General features: G+C 45.8%; 1 protein-coding gene across 2 annotated transcripts in view; it reads right to left on the reverse strand.

Moving 5' to 3' along the window:
* SMARCB1 (SWI/SNF related, matrix associated, actin dependent regulator of chromatin, subfamily b, member 1) overlaps nucleotides 1–18,059 on the reverse strand; it is a 39,944-nt gene extending 21,885 nt beyond the window's left edge. For both annotated transcript variants that reach the window (XM_068242661.1, XM_068242656.1), the window contains exons 1-5: nucleotides 17,924–18,059; nucleotides 11,692–11,812; nucleotides 8,926–9,055; nucleotides 2,313–2,450; nucleotides 1,862–1,989 (exon numbers count right to left, since the gene is read on the reverse strand). In XM_068242661.1, the coding sequence (XP_068098762.1) occupies nucleotides 1,862–1,989; nucleotides 2,313–2,450; nucleotides 8,926–9,055; nucleotides 11,692–11,812; nucleotides 17,924–18,052 (646 nt within the window). In that variant the 5' untranslated portion in view covers nucleotides 18,053–18,059. The remainder of the gene's footprint in view (nucleotides 1–1,861; nucleotides 1,990–2,312; nucleotides 2,451–8,925; nucleotides 9,056–11,691; nucleotides 11,813–17,923) is intronic.
* Nucleotides 18,060–18,369: the final 310 nt, after the last annotated feature.

Consider the following 18,369-nt stretch of genomic DNA (forward strand, 5'->3'; position numbering starts at 1 on the left):
GAGTGCATGATCTGCGCATGGAGGAAAAACGGTCTAGCCATTTATTTAGGAAAGGGTTCTTTACAGTAAGAGAGATTAAGATGTGGAATGCATTGCCACAGGAAGTAGTTATGGCAAACTCTATACCTGCATTTAAAGGGGGCTTAGATGCTTTCCTTGCATTGAAAGACATGCTTGGCTACAATTACTAGGAATGCCCAATGATGTTGATCCAGGGATTTTATCTGATAGCCATCTGGAGTCGGGAAGGAATTTTTTCCCTTTTGGGGCCAATTGGACCATGCCTTGTAAGGGTTTTTTCGCCTTCCTCCGGATCAACAGGGATATGTGAGGGAGCAGGCTGGTGTTGTACTTTGTTCTCTGGTTGAACTCAATGGTTCGTATGTCTTTTTTCAACCCAAGTAACTATGTAACGTCTCTGTACTGACATCCATGACTACATCTCCTGGCATGCATTGCAGCGAGTGCGCGCCCAAGACTTCACTGGAACTACAAAATGTGCCAGCTGCAGTTGGTCCGTGGATAAGATGGCTGAGCCCATACGGATGGAAGGACAGTGAAGTTTCAGATACACAGTTCCCTTTAACACTAGGGAATCCGTACAAAAATAGTAAGCCGGTATGGCTAATGATGCCAAAATGGGATGCATCTGTGCAGAACAGGCAACTGCAAACAAAGAAAGGACAACTACTGCCTGTTATATTTCAGTAAAGAGAAAATTAAAAATAAAGAAATAAAAAAATTAAAGGTTGCTCATGGACTTCATTTAACCTCCTTAGCGGTAACCCCGAGTCAGGCTCGGGATGGAAAACCTCAGTCCAGCGGAGCTGTTTTTTTCAGCGCAGGTAGATTTGGGTGCAGCCGGCGCCACCATAGACTGTAATAGGAATTACAGCTATAGCACGCTCAGGTGAGTAACGTCAGTCCTGTCAGAAGACAGAGCCAAAGTTGCTTTTAAAACACAATAATTCGGCTTCCAGCGATAGCTGGAAGCCGAATTATATCATTCCCCACCATCCATGGCGGCCTGGAGGGGAAATAGTAATTAACACGGGCCGGACTTGTGCAGAAGCAGGATCAGCCATATACCGGCTGTATCCTGCGCCCAAGTCTCCCGGCGCCGATTTCAAATGTATGCCAGCCCAGAGCGTTCACCACTGACTCGTGGTAGCCGCTGGGAGACATAGGTAGAGCATTGCGTGCAACAGGTGTTTAAACTCACCTCCCCCGGGATCCAGACGCCGGCAGCAATTCGCCTTCCGATCCTTGAAGGATCCCTCTGGTGAGAATGCCATCAGTCGCCAGGATGACAGCTGGAGATCTCACTAGGGTTACAGCACCTAGAGGATGAAGGGAGAACTGCAGCCCTGGAACCCAGGGAGGTAAGTGAAGGGGCACTGCAGGTTCTCTTGGGGTATTTTTTTTCTTGATTTCAGGGTCTAAAAGCTAATGAAAAAAAATCAGGAAGGAATCAACAACTCATGCAAAGGAATTACAAATTCACAAAATACAGCACATATTCTGAGCGAAATTGAAAACTGAAGTCTATAGGCGATTAATAGATTACGGTTATAAATCTAAGAAAAGACTGCACCAGCTTTAGAGTTTGCGTGCATGTACTAAAACTATAGTATAACAGAGGGGTGGTCGTGCATAAGTAGCCAACACAGCTCTTAAAATAACCAAAACATTGGAAATTACTTTTTGTTGTGAAAATCTTTTCAGACTGCTGGGAGATTCTTATCAGGACAACACATTAGGAATTTGACTAAAACCTGCAAGATGTCTCATTTGATTTAAAAAAAAGGCATTTTAACTTTCCAAAGCTGGTGTACTGTAATCCACATAAGTTCCTAAGTACCATTCATGTTCCACGTAAAGGCATCGCGCAGCTTCTGTCCATCTATCTCCATGTCCAGTCGGATGGGAACCAGCACCTCTGGTTGAGAAGCATTTTCATGAATCACAGCAGGATCATGGTCGTCAAAGCTGTGAATAAGAAAGAAACCACTTATCTAGCTGTGCAAGCAATCCCGATGACAAGAATTATAAAAAGCTCATTATTTCTTTTTGTTGGAAGCTGCTATGTCCACTTCAGTTAAAATTTAGCTCCATTGAAAACAACATTGTGAGGCTTAAAGTTCTATAAATCACTGCTTTTACATATTCAATTAACTTGAGTTTATTTTCAGTTCAGATTTGCTTTAAGTAGTGCCTGGCTCAAGTAACTGACTGGTTAGTTTTCAGAAAGAGCCTTTAAACTTCAGGAGAACAAACACTGTAATATGAAATATACTGTAGTCATTTCTCACCAAAGAGGAAAGGTCCTTTTCTTGTCACGACCCAAACGATTTCTATTGATAGTAGTCGAACAGGGCACGGCATCCAAGTGGTGGGAGCTGTTAGGTAGTGTTGGAACCCATTGGCTGTTTCGCTTTGCCTTTTGTTCCCTGGAATTCAGAACAAAACAAATGTAGAGCAATATCGAAAACATTCTAACAGAATATAATACTTGATCCCTTGGGCGATAATTTGGGGCTGAGGCAGCATAGACTTGTTGCAAGTCTAAAGGCACATCTGTTAAGGCCCATACTCACGAGGGACTTTTGTCGCCTCAACACGCGGCGCGCGCGTGTTGCGGCGACAGGTCGCCCGTGAGTATGGGCCGTCGCACGCGCGCGCACCCCGAACTGTCGCCCGCCGCTCATGTCGCCATGCGATTGAAAGTTTCAATCGCATGGCGACAGTCGCCGCCGCACCTCCCCCGCAACTGTCGCTAGTCCGCGTGAGTACGCGGACTAGCGACAGCAACCTCCATTGTATCAAATGGAGCTTCCGGCGGGGGGAGGAGGAACGTCGGCGACAGCTTCCGCCTCGCCGCTGGTCCCTCTTCCGCGTGTGTACGCGGAGGGACCTGGCGAGAAGCTGTCGCCGGCCTGTCGCCCACACGCTCACGTGTGCTGGCGACAGGCAACATTTGCAGCCCGTGAGTACGGGCCAATACTATGGAGGAAAGGCTGGTGCACGACATTGCGGCTTCTGGCAGATAATGTAAGTGGTTGAGCAGCTCAAGGGTCGCTAAAGATCCAGTATGCGGCATGTTTAGGAGACATCAGGGGGCTCCATTACACCCGCTAAATTCTCGCTCAAGGCGCTCTGTATAGACAGCCTTGGCCAAGATTAATCTAGCATGTGTGCATAACTTAAAAGCTCTTCTTCTAGCCCATTTAATCTGTATTAAAGTCCACATTGGCTCTATACTGCAAAAGAGGGAAGTGAGCTGCAAACGCCTGCAGCAGTGTATGACATTGACAGGGCAGGACTTTTTAGCAGGTTTAATTGTTAAGAAGTTGTAGGCAAGTTTCAGGACAACCGGCACAGGCACCCAAGTGTACACACTTTTAGTGGCATAGCTAAGGCGCTTTGGGCCCCAGTGCAAGTTTTACATTGGGCCCCCCAAGCATTCGATACATAATTCATATGATGATACAAAACCTGCCAAAAACATCCACTGCATGATAAGTGTAAGCAGGTGTGGGAAACAGTTTGTTAAAGCCTCCTAAAATTGCACTTTTTATTTAACATTTCTCTTTAGCAGTATAACCCAAGCTAAAACGCTGTATCCCCGTGGCAGCAGGGCCGGCGCTACCATAGAGGCAAAGGAGGCAGCTGCCCCAGAGCTTGTAGGGGCCCCCAGTGGCTACAAGAGGAAAAAAAAATTCAAATCGACCTTAGTTTTTGAGAAAATCGATTTTAAAGTTTCAAAGGAAAAAAAATACACATTTAAAAAAACAGCCGACTTTAATGGTTAATAGCAAATCCATCTTAAAATTCTAGAAACCCTAAATTTGCAGGATATGTTAAGGAGATCATTGGGAATAAGAGGAAAAACATTTTTCAAAAAAAAACCTTATAGTTTTTGAGAAAATCAAAAGTTTTGAAGGAAAAAAGTATACTTTTAAATCAGAATCAGAATCAGAATCTATTTCGCCAAGTACAACGGTGGATTGTACCCGGAATTGGTTTTGGCGCATACAGGGTCGTTGGTGAAAAACAAGAAATAGCACGGTTAAGCATGGTACATACGTAGACAATGTGACAAGCATACATAGGACAACATTACAGTTTGTGCGTACATTTAAGCAGAGCATCGTATACAGTTAAGCATGGTACATACGTATAAACAATAAAAGCAAAGTCAAAAGCAAACACAGAGAGCAATTACAGCATACACGTACAGTTAACGTAATGCAAGCAGAGCATTACAGCATACACGTACAATTAACGTAAAACAAACACAGCAAGACATACACTGATAGCAGGAACAGAAAAAGAGTGGGACTGGAGGAGCAGCCTGAGAGCTGATATGAGCGCTGCCATTTTCGGCACTGGACGCTACACAGCGACACGCTCCCAACTAGACAGGTGCTACCGATTGTCCTCGAAAAGTAGAGAGAAAGCTTGGGGGGATCCTGATGGAGGCGGACAGCAGGGATCACTTGAGCCAGGTTGCTCGAGGAGAAGCGCTTCTAATTTCAAAGTCCGCATGGCTGGGTGATAAGGGTGCAGATGCAGTGAGGGCCCTGTGGTGCCAGGGGGCACCTTTGCTGGGCAGCAGTGGTGGACGTGGGGCCTGGGGCCACCCGGGCTGGGCAGCAGTGGTAGAAATGAGGCCGGGGGCAACTCGCCTGGGCAGCAGAGGCTAAGCTGGCTGTACGGGATCCAGGCGATGACCTGATCAGCTTGGGGAGGATGCCAGCCGCATCCTCTTGACCATCATGTCCTGAACTAGTCTGTGGCAGGCAGCAGTGAAGGCAGTGACCTGACTAGCCTGAGTATTGTAGCAAGTATCAGTGGAGGCAGTGACCTGACTAGCCTGTGAATGGTGGCAGGCATCAGTGGAGGCAATGTGGCAGCAGTGACCCTTCAGGCCTGTGGATGGAGGCAGGTTGAGAGTACCTGAACTGCTGGAGTCACATGGGCAGCCATCAGCTGTAGCCCACGTGGTGCGACCTGAGAGTGGAGCCAGGAACACAGAACATCCGACCAGCAGCGGTGTGGAGCCGGGACCTCTGCTTCCATCTACTCTGCCCAGCGATGGTAACATGGGCAGCCATCAGCTGTAGCCCACGTGGTGCGTCCTGAGAGTGGAGCCAGGAAACAGAACATCCGACCAGCAGCGGTGTGGAGCCGGGACCTCTGCTTCCATCTACTCTGCCCAGCGATGGTAAGGGGCCTGGGGGTCGGCTCTTCTCTGTATCGACCAGTGATGGTGCAGGGCTGGGGGTCGGCACTGACCTTTCCTGGATGTCTGACTGGTGGTAGCGAGCCCATTGGGGGCTGAAGGCAGCGGAGATGCGGAGCAGGCTGCAGCGGCGAGATCGAGAGAAATTGTGGTGGTGATGGGTGAGTTCCTGTTCTGTAGTGAACTTCCCCGGCTTCTCCAGGCTGCAGAGTTGTGTTCGGGATTGTTCCTCGGCAGAGCACGTGCGCCCGCACAGCTGACTTCCCCTCAGCTGGCAGCCCGCATCTAACTGTGCTGGATGGCAGCGTGGCCAGTATGCCCGTGATCCTCGCATCTTTCCCCGGAGCGTGGGTGCGAGTGGAGGGATAGGGCGTAAGATTTACCCAAGAAAAGTGAAGAAAGGCCGGAGCCCTGTGGCCGCGGCGTCCGTATCCGGCGCCATCTTGATGAAGGAATGCGGTAAATGTCAGTTTTATTACCCAACGGTAGTGTAATTTTACATGTATCAAAAGAAAGAGCAATAAGTTTCCTGACGGGGTTTCCAGGGGGTCCGTACGCAGCCGCAGCGCTTTGGCCAGGGATCGCTATACAGCTGCAATATAGCTGTATGAAGATCCCTGGCATTTTTTCCTATTTTCCCAATTTTTTTTTTATGTTTAGAGTGTGGGAATTTTTTTTTTTTTAAATTATGTGGGGTCCCCCCTCCTGAAACTTTTTAACCCCTTGTCCCCCATGCAGGCTGGGGTAGCCAGAATGTGGAGCTCCGACCGATTGGGGCTTCAAACCCTGACTATACAAGCTGCAAAAAAAAGGTCCCTTAACCATCTTAGCGGTATGGACGAGCTCAGCTCGTCCATCACCGCCGATGGCTGCCGCTCAGGCCCTGCTGGGCCGATTTTGCTCAAATAAAGAGCAGCACACGCAGCCGGCACTTTGCCAGCCGCGTGTGCTGCCCGATCGCCGCCGCTCTGCGGCGATCCGCCGCCGCTCTGCGGCGATCCGCCGCGAGCAGCGGCGAAAGAGGGTCCCCCCAGCCGCCTGAGCCCTGCGCAGCCGGAACAAATAGTTCCGGCCAGCGCTAAGGGCTGGATCGGAGGCGGCTGACGTCAGGACGTCACTCCGCTCGTCGCCATGGCGACAGGAGAAGCCAAACACGGAAGGCTGCTCATTGCGGCCTTCCGTGTTACTTTTGGCTGCCGGAGGCGATCGGAAGAATGCCTCCGGAGCGCCATCTAGTGGGCTTTCATGCAGCCAACTTTCAGTTGGCTGCATGAAATAGTTTTTTTTTTATTTAAAAAAAACCCTCCCGTAGCCGCCCTGGCGATCTTAATAGAACGCCAGGGTGGTTAATGCCAATTTTTGCTCCGGGGTATCTGTTGGGGGAGCCCCCCAGGTTTATTTTGCCCTGGGGCCCCATTGTTGCTTAAACCAGCCCTGCGCGGCAGATCGCTGTATTTAAACCCCCCAAATCCCCTGGGCTAAATCTGAGGAGCACTTCCTTGTAGAGGCAGAGCTTAGCGCTGTAGCTCTGCCTCTACTCTCATCAATCACCGCTGATTGCCTCCTCTCCGCGCCCCTCAGTCTTCTTTCACTGAGAGGGGCGGGGGAAAGGCGGCGATCAGCGGTGATTGATGCTAATGGAGGTAGAGCTACAGCGCTAAGCTCTGCCTCCCCGGGCAGCAAAATCCACAACTTTGAAAGTCGTGGATTTTTGCCCTGGGATTTGGGGGGGGGGGGGGGGTTTAACCACTTCACAACTGAGGGGTTTTACCCCTTCAGCATCAGAGCAATTTTCACCTTTCAGCTCTCCTTACATTCATTCACCTATAACTATCATTACTTATCACAATTAAATGAACTATATCTTTTTTTTCGCCACCAATTAGGCTTTCTTTAGGTGGGACATTATGCCAAGAATTATTTTATTCTAAATGCGTTTTAGTGGGAAAATATTTGGAAACATTTTTTCAGTTTTCGGCCATTATAGTTTTTAAATAATGCATGCTACTGTAATTAAAATCCATGTAACCTATTTGCCCATTTGTCCCGATTATCACACCGTTTAAATTATGTCCCTATCACAATGTTTGGCGCCAATATTTTATTTGCAAATAAAGGTGCATTTTTTTCAGTTTTGCGTCCATCCCTAATTACAAGCCCATAATTTATAAAGTAACAGTGTTATACCCTCTTGATGTAAATATTTAAAGATTTCAGTCCCTAAGGTAACTATTTATGTATTTTTTTTATTGTAATTTTTTTTTTTTTTAAATTAACCCCCCCCCCCCCCCCAAAAAAAATGGTGACAACTGGGGAGCGTGGGAGTCAATTTATATTTTAAAATAATGTATTTGTATGTGAAAAATGGTTTTGGGTGTAGTTTTACTGCTTGGCCACAAGATGCAGTATGTTTTTGTGAATGTGTCCTGTAAGCGTCGGAAGTACGCTTACAGGATGTTCAGGGAGGCTGGGAAACTTTTTTCACTATGATCGTGCTGTTTTTTCCCGTTCATTGATCTCCGGGCGAGCGGCCGGCGGCACGCGGACAGCGGCGGCAGTAGCCGGGGGGGTTAGGGTGCAGTTGGGTGTATATCTATTCTCCGGGCTGGGAACTGAAGTCCAAAGGCGCGTAGATATACTGTACTCAGGCGGCGAAGTGGTTAAAGCAGAATATAACCATATAACCCAGCATTTCAACTTTGCTCTAAAACATTATTTACAGCATATTATATGCAATCAGCATTTTTTTTACTACACCAGCATTGGAAGGGTTACACACAAAGCTTTAATGTTCCGTGGAGAGACATGCAGACGCATCCGAGGTTTAGATAGATACGTTTAGATAAACACAATGTAACAAGTGAGGAATGTTACTCTCTGGCTGTCCTCCAGCTCCTGCACAGTCAGAGAGTGTGTCAAATTCACCACTAGTTACATTGTGTTTACTTAAATGTATCTAACAAGTGGTGAATTTGACACACTGACTGTGCAGGAGCTGAAGGACAGCCAGAGAGTGTGTAACATTCCTCACTTGTTACATTGTGTTTACTTAAATGTATCTATCTAAACTTCGGATGCGTCTGCATTTCTCTCCATGGAACTTTAAAGTTTTGTGTGCAACCCTTCCAATGCTGGTCTAGTAAAAAAAATGCTGGTTGCATATAATATGCTGTAAATAATGTTTTAGAGCAAAGTTGAAATGCTGGGTTATATTCCGCTTTAAATACAGCAATCTGCCGTGGGGATGCAGCCTTTTAGCTTGGGTTATACTGCTAAAGAGAAATGTTAAATAAAAAGTGCAATTTTAGGAGGCTTCAGAGTCTCTTTAATGATTAACAGTATTCAAAGCATATATAGACGTGATCATTACTAGCTTAGCATTATTAAATCGCAAATAATGTTGAGAGAGGGCCCCTCTGTAATCGTAACCTCTGCGTCCTCTATTACAACGCCACTGCACACTTGACACAGACACCCAAAACAATAGAACTGTTTGAGGCAGTCAGTGTGTACTGGCCTTTAGATGCCAGAGTACAGAAAGAGACTGTGCTCTGTGAAGCAGCACACAATACTGGAGCAGGTGGCTGTATGAGTGCATAGTTAGTAACGGATGATATTGAGGGACCTGCTGGATTTACACTTTACCTTAAAGTACAATAGGCCCACATGCCACTACATACCTGAGGTAGGTAGGAGGTTCTGTGCTAATAGAAACAGCTTTGTATTTTTCATCATTGCCATCAAGGATTTCCTCAACTTCAGATGCTTTCAGTAGGGTTACACTGGTAGCTAATGTTGTGTATCCGTGATCTAAACAAGAACCAGAACAAGCAAGTTATCAAACAATCTGTACAGTCAACTGTCATTGTAATACTATTGGGTTTGGTTTCATACTTGTTCACAGCACATTTCAGAGATCACTGAACTGAATTGCACCTTTACGTCTCCCTATTCCACTTCTATAAGTATGCAAACACAAGGCATTTTTTCATAGAGGTAAATTAACAATGGAGCACTATTTTTGACCATAGCAGAAGACAAAGCTTTCAAGGGAAGTAATGGACTACATAGACCTGACCTGGTTTTATTATACATTTCTGCTAGCAAACATTTGCAACCCTTACTGCATAAGAGGAAGGATTGCTGAAATGTCAGTAAATCAGCTTACATGTAACTGTATTCACATACCTTTTATTTTAGGTCAGAGCCCTGGCATGGGCTATACTATGTTGCACTAACACTTTCTATTTAGTATATTATGCACCCCCCCCCCCTTTTTTTGACTGCACTGAGCACTTTATCTCGTCTCCCTGAAGAAGCCCCTTCTGGGGGTGAAACATGTAGGCTGAGTGAATTTTGAGTTGATTAGTTGCAAATTGCTGCATGGATTATTATTCACTTAGAACACTTATCCAAATTGCAATGCTTTTAGTTACTCTTTCCCTATTAAAGGCAGGCAAAAGTCAGTGTGACTGAGTTTTTGTATAGTTTGAAACCACCTTGTTTTTCATTACTGAATAACATTTATGTTTTAGGACACCTTTGAATTGTACTATAACATGATCACAGTTTGAACTTGAAATGCAATGTCATAAGGAATGAATGCCCCAAAGCCATGTGGACATCAGAGGTGATAAAACTGGGAGCACCAGATGCGGTCACTATTGTCAAACCATAATTTAGAAGGTTAAAGCTCATATTTTCTAAGATGGCATGACTACAGCCAATCAGGTATTCTGCCATCATTGGTTCTTTTCATTCCTGGAGTGCCGCTGTAAAGCAAATCTTTAGACTGTATAGTTTGTCATGGTTGTACAGCAGAATCCCTTTCTAATAAACTTCAAGGAACTAAGAAAATAAGTTTACTATATCAGAATTGGTCATACATTGTATACAGGTGCATTTGCTGGCACCTGAGGACTGAGTTTACTATATACAGAGGTTTACGCTATCAAAAAGTTTACTTTAACAAATTTCTACTGTACAATGTATAGCCTTGCCACTTCAGCAGCTAGGGCTACAGCGCTCAATGGGGCTCTAGTGAGCCCCAGTGTTTGGGTGGAATTTTTGGTTCTGAAGAGCAGCGAAGGCACACCTCCCAGGATGTCATCACATGGCCTCTGCACCATAATGGAGGAAAAGCTGTCAGATGGGGAGGGGTAATGAAGTCAGTAGTGAAGTCCACAGGTCTTGCTGAGGCTATGTTTGTGGCAGCAGCAAGAGGCAACGCTATGTAACAAGGTATAATGTTCACTATCAGATCAGATAATTAGTGTCCCACTACAGGGTTTAAAACCCTGACATCGTAATCAATAAAAACACGCGCTCTGTAATCTCCCCATAAAACAAAGTCGCGCTGCTGACACGCAGCTTGTCAGAGCGCGCTGTGTTTACCTCTCCTCTGTCAGTCTCGCTGCTCCCCGCCTCCTGAATCGCTCCAGTCCCTTCCCTCGCCGCTGATTGGAGGGAAGGGCCGCGGGCGGGACCGGAACGATGCAGGAGAGTAGCAGAGACTGACAGAGGAGAGGTAAACACAGCCCTCACAGCGCGTCTGTGAGTTATGTGGTATTGCAGAGCGCGCCGGGGGGGGGGGGGGGGGGGGGCGAGGCGGCTTAGGAGCGATCCATATAGCAGCAGAGGCTGGGCTCTATAGACAGACCCGGCCTCAGTATAAGGATTTCATTCCCAGAACCCCGCCTCGGGTTCTCTTTTTAAAAAAAATTTGAAACTGTTTCACTTATCTGGGGCTTCCCCCAGCCCCTTGCAGACTTACTGCGCCATCACTCAGGGCCCTTTTCCACTAGCAATCGCTAGCGTTCACGCTGAACGCTAGCGATTGCTGAATCGCAAATACCGCCGATTCCCCGACGTTCGCGGCCGCGATTTTGCTATGCTATGCACTGCATAGCAAAATCGCGGCAAAAGTCGCTCCGCGGCGCGATCGCGATCAAGTAAAAAACGAATCGCGGTAGTGGAAATTACCTATGCGATTCCTATGTTAAAAAGCAAACCGTAGCGATTGTAAAATCGCTAGCGGTTTGCGTTTTTGCGATTCAGCCAGCGCTGGTGGAAAAGGGCCCTCACCAATCACCCGGTCCCCCGCCGTGGCTCTGTTTCAAGCAGTGCATCCTCGATCATGCTCCCATCCCTGCAGCTGTTTTGTACCTGCGCAGTGCACATGTATGTAGTCACAAGAGGCCCACAGGAAGAGGAGCGTGAACAAGGGCGCGCAGCCACAGTCGTGCAAGCACACTGCTAAAAAAACGGAGCCACAGAGGGGGACCAGATTAACGGCGAGTGATAGCACGAGCACAGGACGTCTGCAGGGGGCTGGGGGGGGGGGGGGGGGGGGGTTAGCCCCAGGTAATTTTTTTATATTTTTTTATATTCAGTTAAGGTTCCCTTTAAATAAATGTAAACAAGGAAAGAAAAGGCTTAACACTTACATTTTTTTCCATGTGAAGAAGCTACAATCTTCTTTCTTTCTTCAACAGTGGCTAAGCGTCTCCAGAGGGATGGGTACCTTTTGTACAGTGAGCCCCTGAACATCCGCAGGTAATTCCCAACCTGTGTGGAGAAACATGTCACAATTTACAAACACAATACAGATGTTTTCATAGCAAACTACACTAGAAGGAAAAAAACAGAATGAAAGTGGAAATTACAGGTACTGTATGATAGCAGCCTGCAGCCATTTATAATGCAAAAAAGGTTCTTTTCCACTGCAAATTGCAAACATGATCACAAATGTTTTGCAATCACAATTTCCAACACAACATTTTTTCTGTGCATCTTTCAGTATGATCAGTCGAGTTTCATTTTGCGATTTTCAAACAAGTGAGAGGGGTTGGATGTTACATAGGGAAATCACAAGAAGATGCGATTATTTTCAGCTCCCACTTAAAGGGAAGCAAGCATCCCTTTTCTTTTCCTGGTTTCTGATAACTATAGGAGCTGCCATGTTCCCCCTCCCCTTCTAGCTGCCCATTACCGTAATTATCCATGTGAAGATAGCATGTGTGGCTTCTGTAAACTTTGTTTTATCTACCCCCTCCCCCATGCAATAAAAAAATTACATCAGTCCTTTGTGCCTGAAACTTAGCCAGTGGGACGCGGCAGGCCATGAAATTAAGGTAATAAACGCCTCTGATAAACTTTTAAATGTAAAAAGAAGAGGTATAATTGAATTTGTTAATTAATTGGTCAAATTTAGTTGAAAAGCATATTTAACCTCCCTGGCATTCAATTGTTGCAGCCATGCATCCGCGGGAGGGAAATTTTTGTTTTAAATAGTGTAGCTAGCACTAGGCTAGCTACACGTGTGCCCTAAGTCCCCCGACACCGCTCTGGTCCTCCCGATCACCGCTGGCTATATTTACCTAGTCGCGATCCCGCGAGAACCGGGAAGAGAGGCCACTTCATACTGCGCATGCACGCACAGTACGGAGCCACCTGTCTTCGGGAGCAATCTGTCTCCCAAAGCAGGACATTTGAACAGGGAGACAGCACTGGAAAGCGGGGACTATAGGAGGAACAGTGAGGCTAGGTTCACAGTGGTCAGTTGTATAACATAGTGTTCCCCAACCCTGTCCTCAAGGCCCATTAGCAGTGCATGTTTTGTGCAAATCCACAGAGGTAGTTAATCAGCTCTGCTGAGACACTAATTACCTCATCTATGAATGTTTGTGGTTTTCCTGAAAAACATGTACTAGTTAGTGGGCCTTGAGGATAGGGTGGGGGAACTGTGGTATAAAACATGCGTTATAAGGCATAGAAATGTATGTGAACTGCAATGGAGACTGGACAGACTTTAAAGCAGGCATGGGCAAACTTGGCCCTCCAGCTGTTAAGAAACTACAAGCCCCACAATGCATTGCAGGAGTCTGACAGCCATAGTCATGACTCATAAAGGCAAATGCAATGTGGGACTTGTAGCTTCGTAACAGCTGGAGGGACGAGTTTGCCCATGCCGGCTTTAAAGAGACTAACAAAATTTTCAGCCTTATAGCTTCTATCCTATAAATGTTCTAATGTGGTCTGTCTTACTGCAGCATTTCCAAGTTGCACAGTGGCTGCATTATCTCTGTTATATAATCTAATCTTCTTTCCTCTGACGGCTTTGTCAGGCTTAGGCAGGAATGTGCTACTCTGTTATAGGATAGAAGCTATACACACCCTCTCCAGGCCCCCTGCAGGCTCAGTATGAGTCACAGACTGAGCTCCTCTCAGCCTATCACATGCCATGTCTTTTGTTTGTAAACACCGCCTAAAACTGGCAATTACAAGCCAGGATTGCAGCAGGGAGAGGAAGAAACAGCACAGAGGGGCCCAGGAGAACATAATGAATTGAATGGTATGCTTTTTATTGTAAGAATTTTAGAGTACAGATTCTCTTTAATACAAAGCCTGCATGCAGCCAGTTAGAATAACGTGAGCAGTTACAAATCTTTATTGTGGACAGCCCTATAGAGTTGTATGGGCAATGAGTTGACAATCAGAATTATTCTGCAGTGCAACTGACCATTGTGAACCTAGCCTAAGGCTCATTAGGACCCAGGTCCTTCCTACTCCTTAAGTATATGGGGATTTTTTTGTTTGCTTTTTTAATTTCACTTCAGATTCTCTTTAAATGGACAACTGAAGCAAGAGGGATATGGAGGTGCCATATTTATTTCCTTTCAAGCAATACCAGTTGCTTGGCTGTCCTACCAACATCTCTCAATCTGCCACCAGACTGACCCTCTCCAGAGTCTGATCAGACAGGGATCTACTGCCTGCCCACACACTGCAGAGAGATTTCAGCAGCAAAAATTGTCCTGGCGCTGCCATCTTCGCCTGCCAGGCTGCCAATCTGCCATGCAGAGTGTGTGTCCTGGGCCCGGGTATTGCAGGCTCACCTGTCACGAGGGTGCAACTCCTGGCTTCCTCCAATCTTTTTTTAATTGCTACCATACGGGCCTGTACCACCTGACACTGCCATCTGTAGTGACATGCTGCATTGTCACGTGTCACAGCAGTGGTAACTCACACAAGACACAGTAGAAGGCCCGGAGTCACGCTGGCGTGGTAGGTGAGCTTGCAACACTCACCATGGGCCCAGGAGTGGATCAGCTTATTTCGGGTGCAGCACTGTGATGATTGTTTGGGTGCCGCCATAGGCCAAAACGAGAATTACAGCTATAGCGGCACTCCGTGACTAAATTGGGCGCTGGCAATTCCCAAATCTCAAAAAAAAAAAAAAAAATTTAATTCAGAAGCTGGCAGTAGCTGGTGCACGAATTACATGTCTCAAGTTACAACAACTTGGAGGGGAAGTAGCATTTAACATGGCCTCGAGTTTCAGTGGGAGCAGGGTAAGCCATCTTTCAGCTTCATCCTGCATTTAAAATTTGCTTGAGGCCATTGAATGTATGCCCCGGGAGGTACAGACACACTGGGCGAGACCAGCCAGGGGACAATAAAAAGCGGTTACTGCCACACGCTCAGTTGAGCCCTTTTGACCAAGACTGTCTGGCCAAAGTCAATAGAAATGATCAAGCGGGTGAGCATGTTGCAGCATTTATGTCTGCCAGATTCAATCATTATGATCAAATTTGCCAGATATCAATGCAGAAAATCAAGTAATGTATTGGCACTCATTCTGCATGTCAATTCACTGCACATACAATTCTATGGGCCTGTTCAAATCTCATGCAGGTTTTTAATGTGCATGTTATAATGTACACAATGCAGGGCTGTAGAGTCGGAGTCAGAGAAATGTTGGGTACCTGCAATGTCCATTGCAGTTCCCACACATTCTAGCACGTGCAGTGCGAATCCAACCTTAAAGCAGACCTGAACTGAAACTAAACTTATGAGAGAATTGTATGTGTAGCAGCAATAGTAACCGTGTCTAGGAAACTCACTGCGTAGTAACAATAGTATAAAGAACTTTCCTGCTTTTCATTTCTCTTGATGTCTGCAGTATTTGCTCAACAAGATAAAACTACTTTGGCTCAGTTTACTATTTAGGCCTCCTTCACACTGGGAATCACAAAACGCTAGCAAAATCACTAGCGTTTTACAAAGCAATTTTCCACTGTACAGAACATTGATTAATTGCATTTTGCGATTCTATAACACTGAAGCGCAATCGCTCAAAAAAAAATAAAAAAAAATTGTGATTTCAGTAAATCGTTGATGACCCCCAAGTGTGAACACTGCCATACACATTACATTGCAGTATCGTTTTTCAAAATGCTAGTGATTGCCAGATTGAAAAATCTACTGAAAGAAGATAAAACACACTGCAAAGTGAGAAGTTAAAAAAATAGAATCTAGATACGATTGATACTCATCGTGTAATTTAATTTGTTCATGATATTTGAGTTTGGGGGTCATCATCTTTACTGCTGGCAGACCAAAAACAAACAGCACCAACTGCCATTATCTATGAACATACCCACTAACAATGTAATCGGCTAGAAGGATTTTTTTTTTATATACCGGTAGATAGATATATATATATATATATATATATACATACATACATACATACATACATACATAGAGGGTGGCCCTTTTCCACTAGCAATCGAGATTCAGCAAAGTACAAAATTTTCCCGGCAATTGCGATTTTGCTATGCAATGCACAGCAAAATCGTGGCAAAAACAATCGCTCCGCAGCGTGGTTGCGGTTAAGTAAAAAACGAATCGCGATAGTGGAAATTACCTACCGCGATTCCTATGCTATTAGGCAAACCGTAGCGATATAAAAATTACTAGCCATTTGCGGTTTTGCAATTCAGCATCGCAATCGCCACTAGTGGAAAAGGGCCCTAAGTAGCATTTGTATTTCCCATGATGCAACAAGATTCACCAACAGGTAGGCCTGAACGATTTTAGGAAAAAATTGAATTGAGCGATTTCTGTCTGAAATTGCGATTTCGATTTCCTTCAAATCAAGCTTTGTTCCCCCTCTTTGCCTGTTTGTTCCCTCTCTGTCCCCGTCTCTCTTTGCACCCCTTTCACCTCTTTATGCCTACTCTGGGTCTCTCTCTTGCCCCCTTTGTTTCTCTCTGTGTCTCTCTGTGCCTCCTCTGTCCCCCAAGCTGCATCAGTTCTGAACACACAGCTTCAAGCACGAGTCCAGCGATGGCCATCTATCCACTTTGCCTCCTGCAGGCTCTAATGCACGCAGTACTTCCTGCATGTCATGTGACATACAGGAACCCGGAGTTTTGCCAAGCACAAGAGCCGGCAGACGGTGATAGAGGACGGACTGCATTGGACTCGTGCGGAAAGTATGTCCAACGCTGCGGTCCGCACGCGCCGGGACTTTGGGGAAGTTTGAAGCCACGTCTTCAAACTTCCCCATGAGGAGATGACGGGATTGCGATAATTGCCGCTTTGACGATTCCGAAATTGTGATCTTGGTGATCGCGATTTCGATTTAAATTCGATTTATCTTTCAGGCCTACCAACAGGCCATAGCCCTGATATTACGGTGTGGGAGGGGTTTCACCACAATATCAGCCACACAGACTCTCCAATCTATTCCAGAAAAGGAAAAGATTTCTCATGGGAAAGGGGGTATCGCTACTGATTGGGATGAAGTTCAATCCCGAGTTAAAGTTCCTTTTAGGTGTCGGGGGATACTGGTGTGTCACCTAGCAATCCAGCATGCTGGTTCACTAAACAATATCAGCCAGTTGTATGCGCTGGAAAATTGGTCAAGACCTTGCATAAAGATAGTTTTTTGTATGTTTGCATGGGTGTGAAATTCATTTGGCAGTTTAGATCATCAGTGCAGGACAACCTGCTATTCAGACACTACATGTTGAGTTTATCATTTGTCAGACAAGCCTTTATAGAACTAGGGGAACTTTATGAGACAACAGCTCCTCTTTTGTTTAATTGCCTTATTTCAGCTTTCCACATCATTTCACTATAAATTGTACAAATCAAGTAAATGCTATTGTAATTTGTTTGAATATATGTTTGGTGTGAAGGGATGGGTAGATTATATATGGAATGTATGCCATAACTTCTAGCACTTTGGCCAGCACCTGATCGTATATCCACAAGACAACAGTACATACAACCCAACATACTCAGCGCAACTTTATTATATTTAGAGGCATAGCTGCAACTCTGCATTACGCTTCTTTCAGTGGCTAAGAAGATAATTCTTTTATTTAAATTCCAGTCTCTCCAAATGTTGTACCCCAAAAGGTACTTGAACCTGGCATTGTCAATTCAAAAGTTTCACACGAACCTGCATACACATATTAAGATCATTTAAAAAAAATGATGGAATGTTTGGAAAGTATGCACCATTAATATGGAGCTCGAAAAATATATTTGTTACACGCGTATCAAGACCTGGTATTTGAGATGATGTTACCCACAATATGGAGTACTCAGTAAACATAGTCTTTCATACAGGCTATGCTATACCAGGAATAATGCCTAGAAACACTGAACTAGCTCTCGGTACAGGGAAGCTTGTGTCAGTGAGCAGCACCACTGAAAAGTACACTGCTGGTGGAAGAGAAAGCACAGAACGTTATGATTTAGCAGCAGATTTGCCATCTCCCCACAATGCGCCCCCAGCCTCTTTGTCTGAGGCCTCGCTCTACATATGGAAAGTCTGCCGCCGCTTTCACAGCCAAACCGCCGCTCCCGCTCGCCGCCCACCTCTGAGCCGATCATGTAGAATTCCCCATCTTCCTCCAACTGAAATTTCACCGGCTTCTGTCCAAACGTTTTACTCAGCGCCATAATCATCTTGCCGTCTTCCAGCGCCGGGCCCGCCGCACTGAGCATGCGCACACTATCACCTTCCAACAGAGCATGCTCCATGCAACACGCCGAAGGTGAGCATGCTGGGAAAGCGAGTTGGGAAGCATGTAATGGCTGGTAATTGAGTACGTACGTGCGTGCGTTCCACGGTACGTGAGGTTCTGTGTATGGCGTACTGTTTGCTAATACCAATGCAATGAAAGATCACGCAGCTGAAATACAACAATTGCACTTAGGGTTGCCAGGTCGGCTGATGGAGAAAACCGGACAGGGGGTGGAGTTAGGGGCGGAGTCAGAAGCGCACTTTTATGTAGAGTGGGGCTAAGCAATGGGCTTTTTAA

This window comes from Hyperolius riggenbachi, chromosome 1 (assembly GCF_040937935.1).
Source record: "Hyperolius riggenbachi isolate aHypRig1 chromosome 1, aHypRig1.pri, whole genome shotgun sequence".
In the NCBI taxonomy this organism is placed as follows: domain Eukaryota; kingdom Metazoa; phylum Chordata; class Amphibia; order Anura; family Hyperoliidae; genus Hyperolius; species Hyperolius riggenbachi.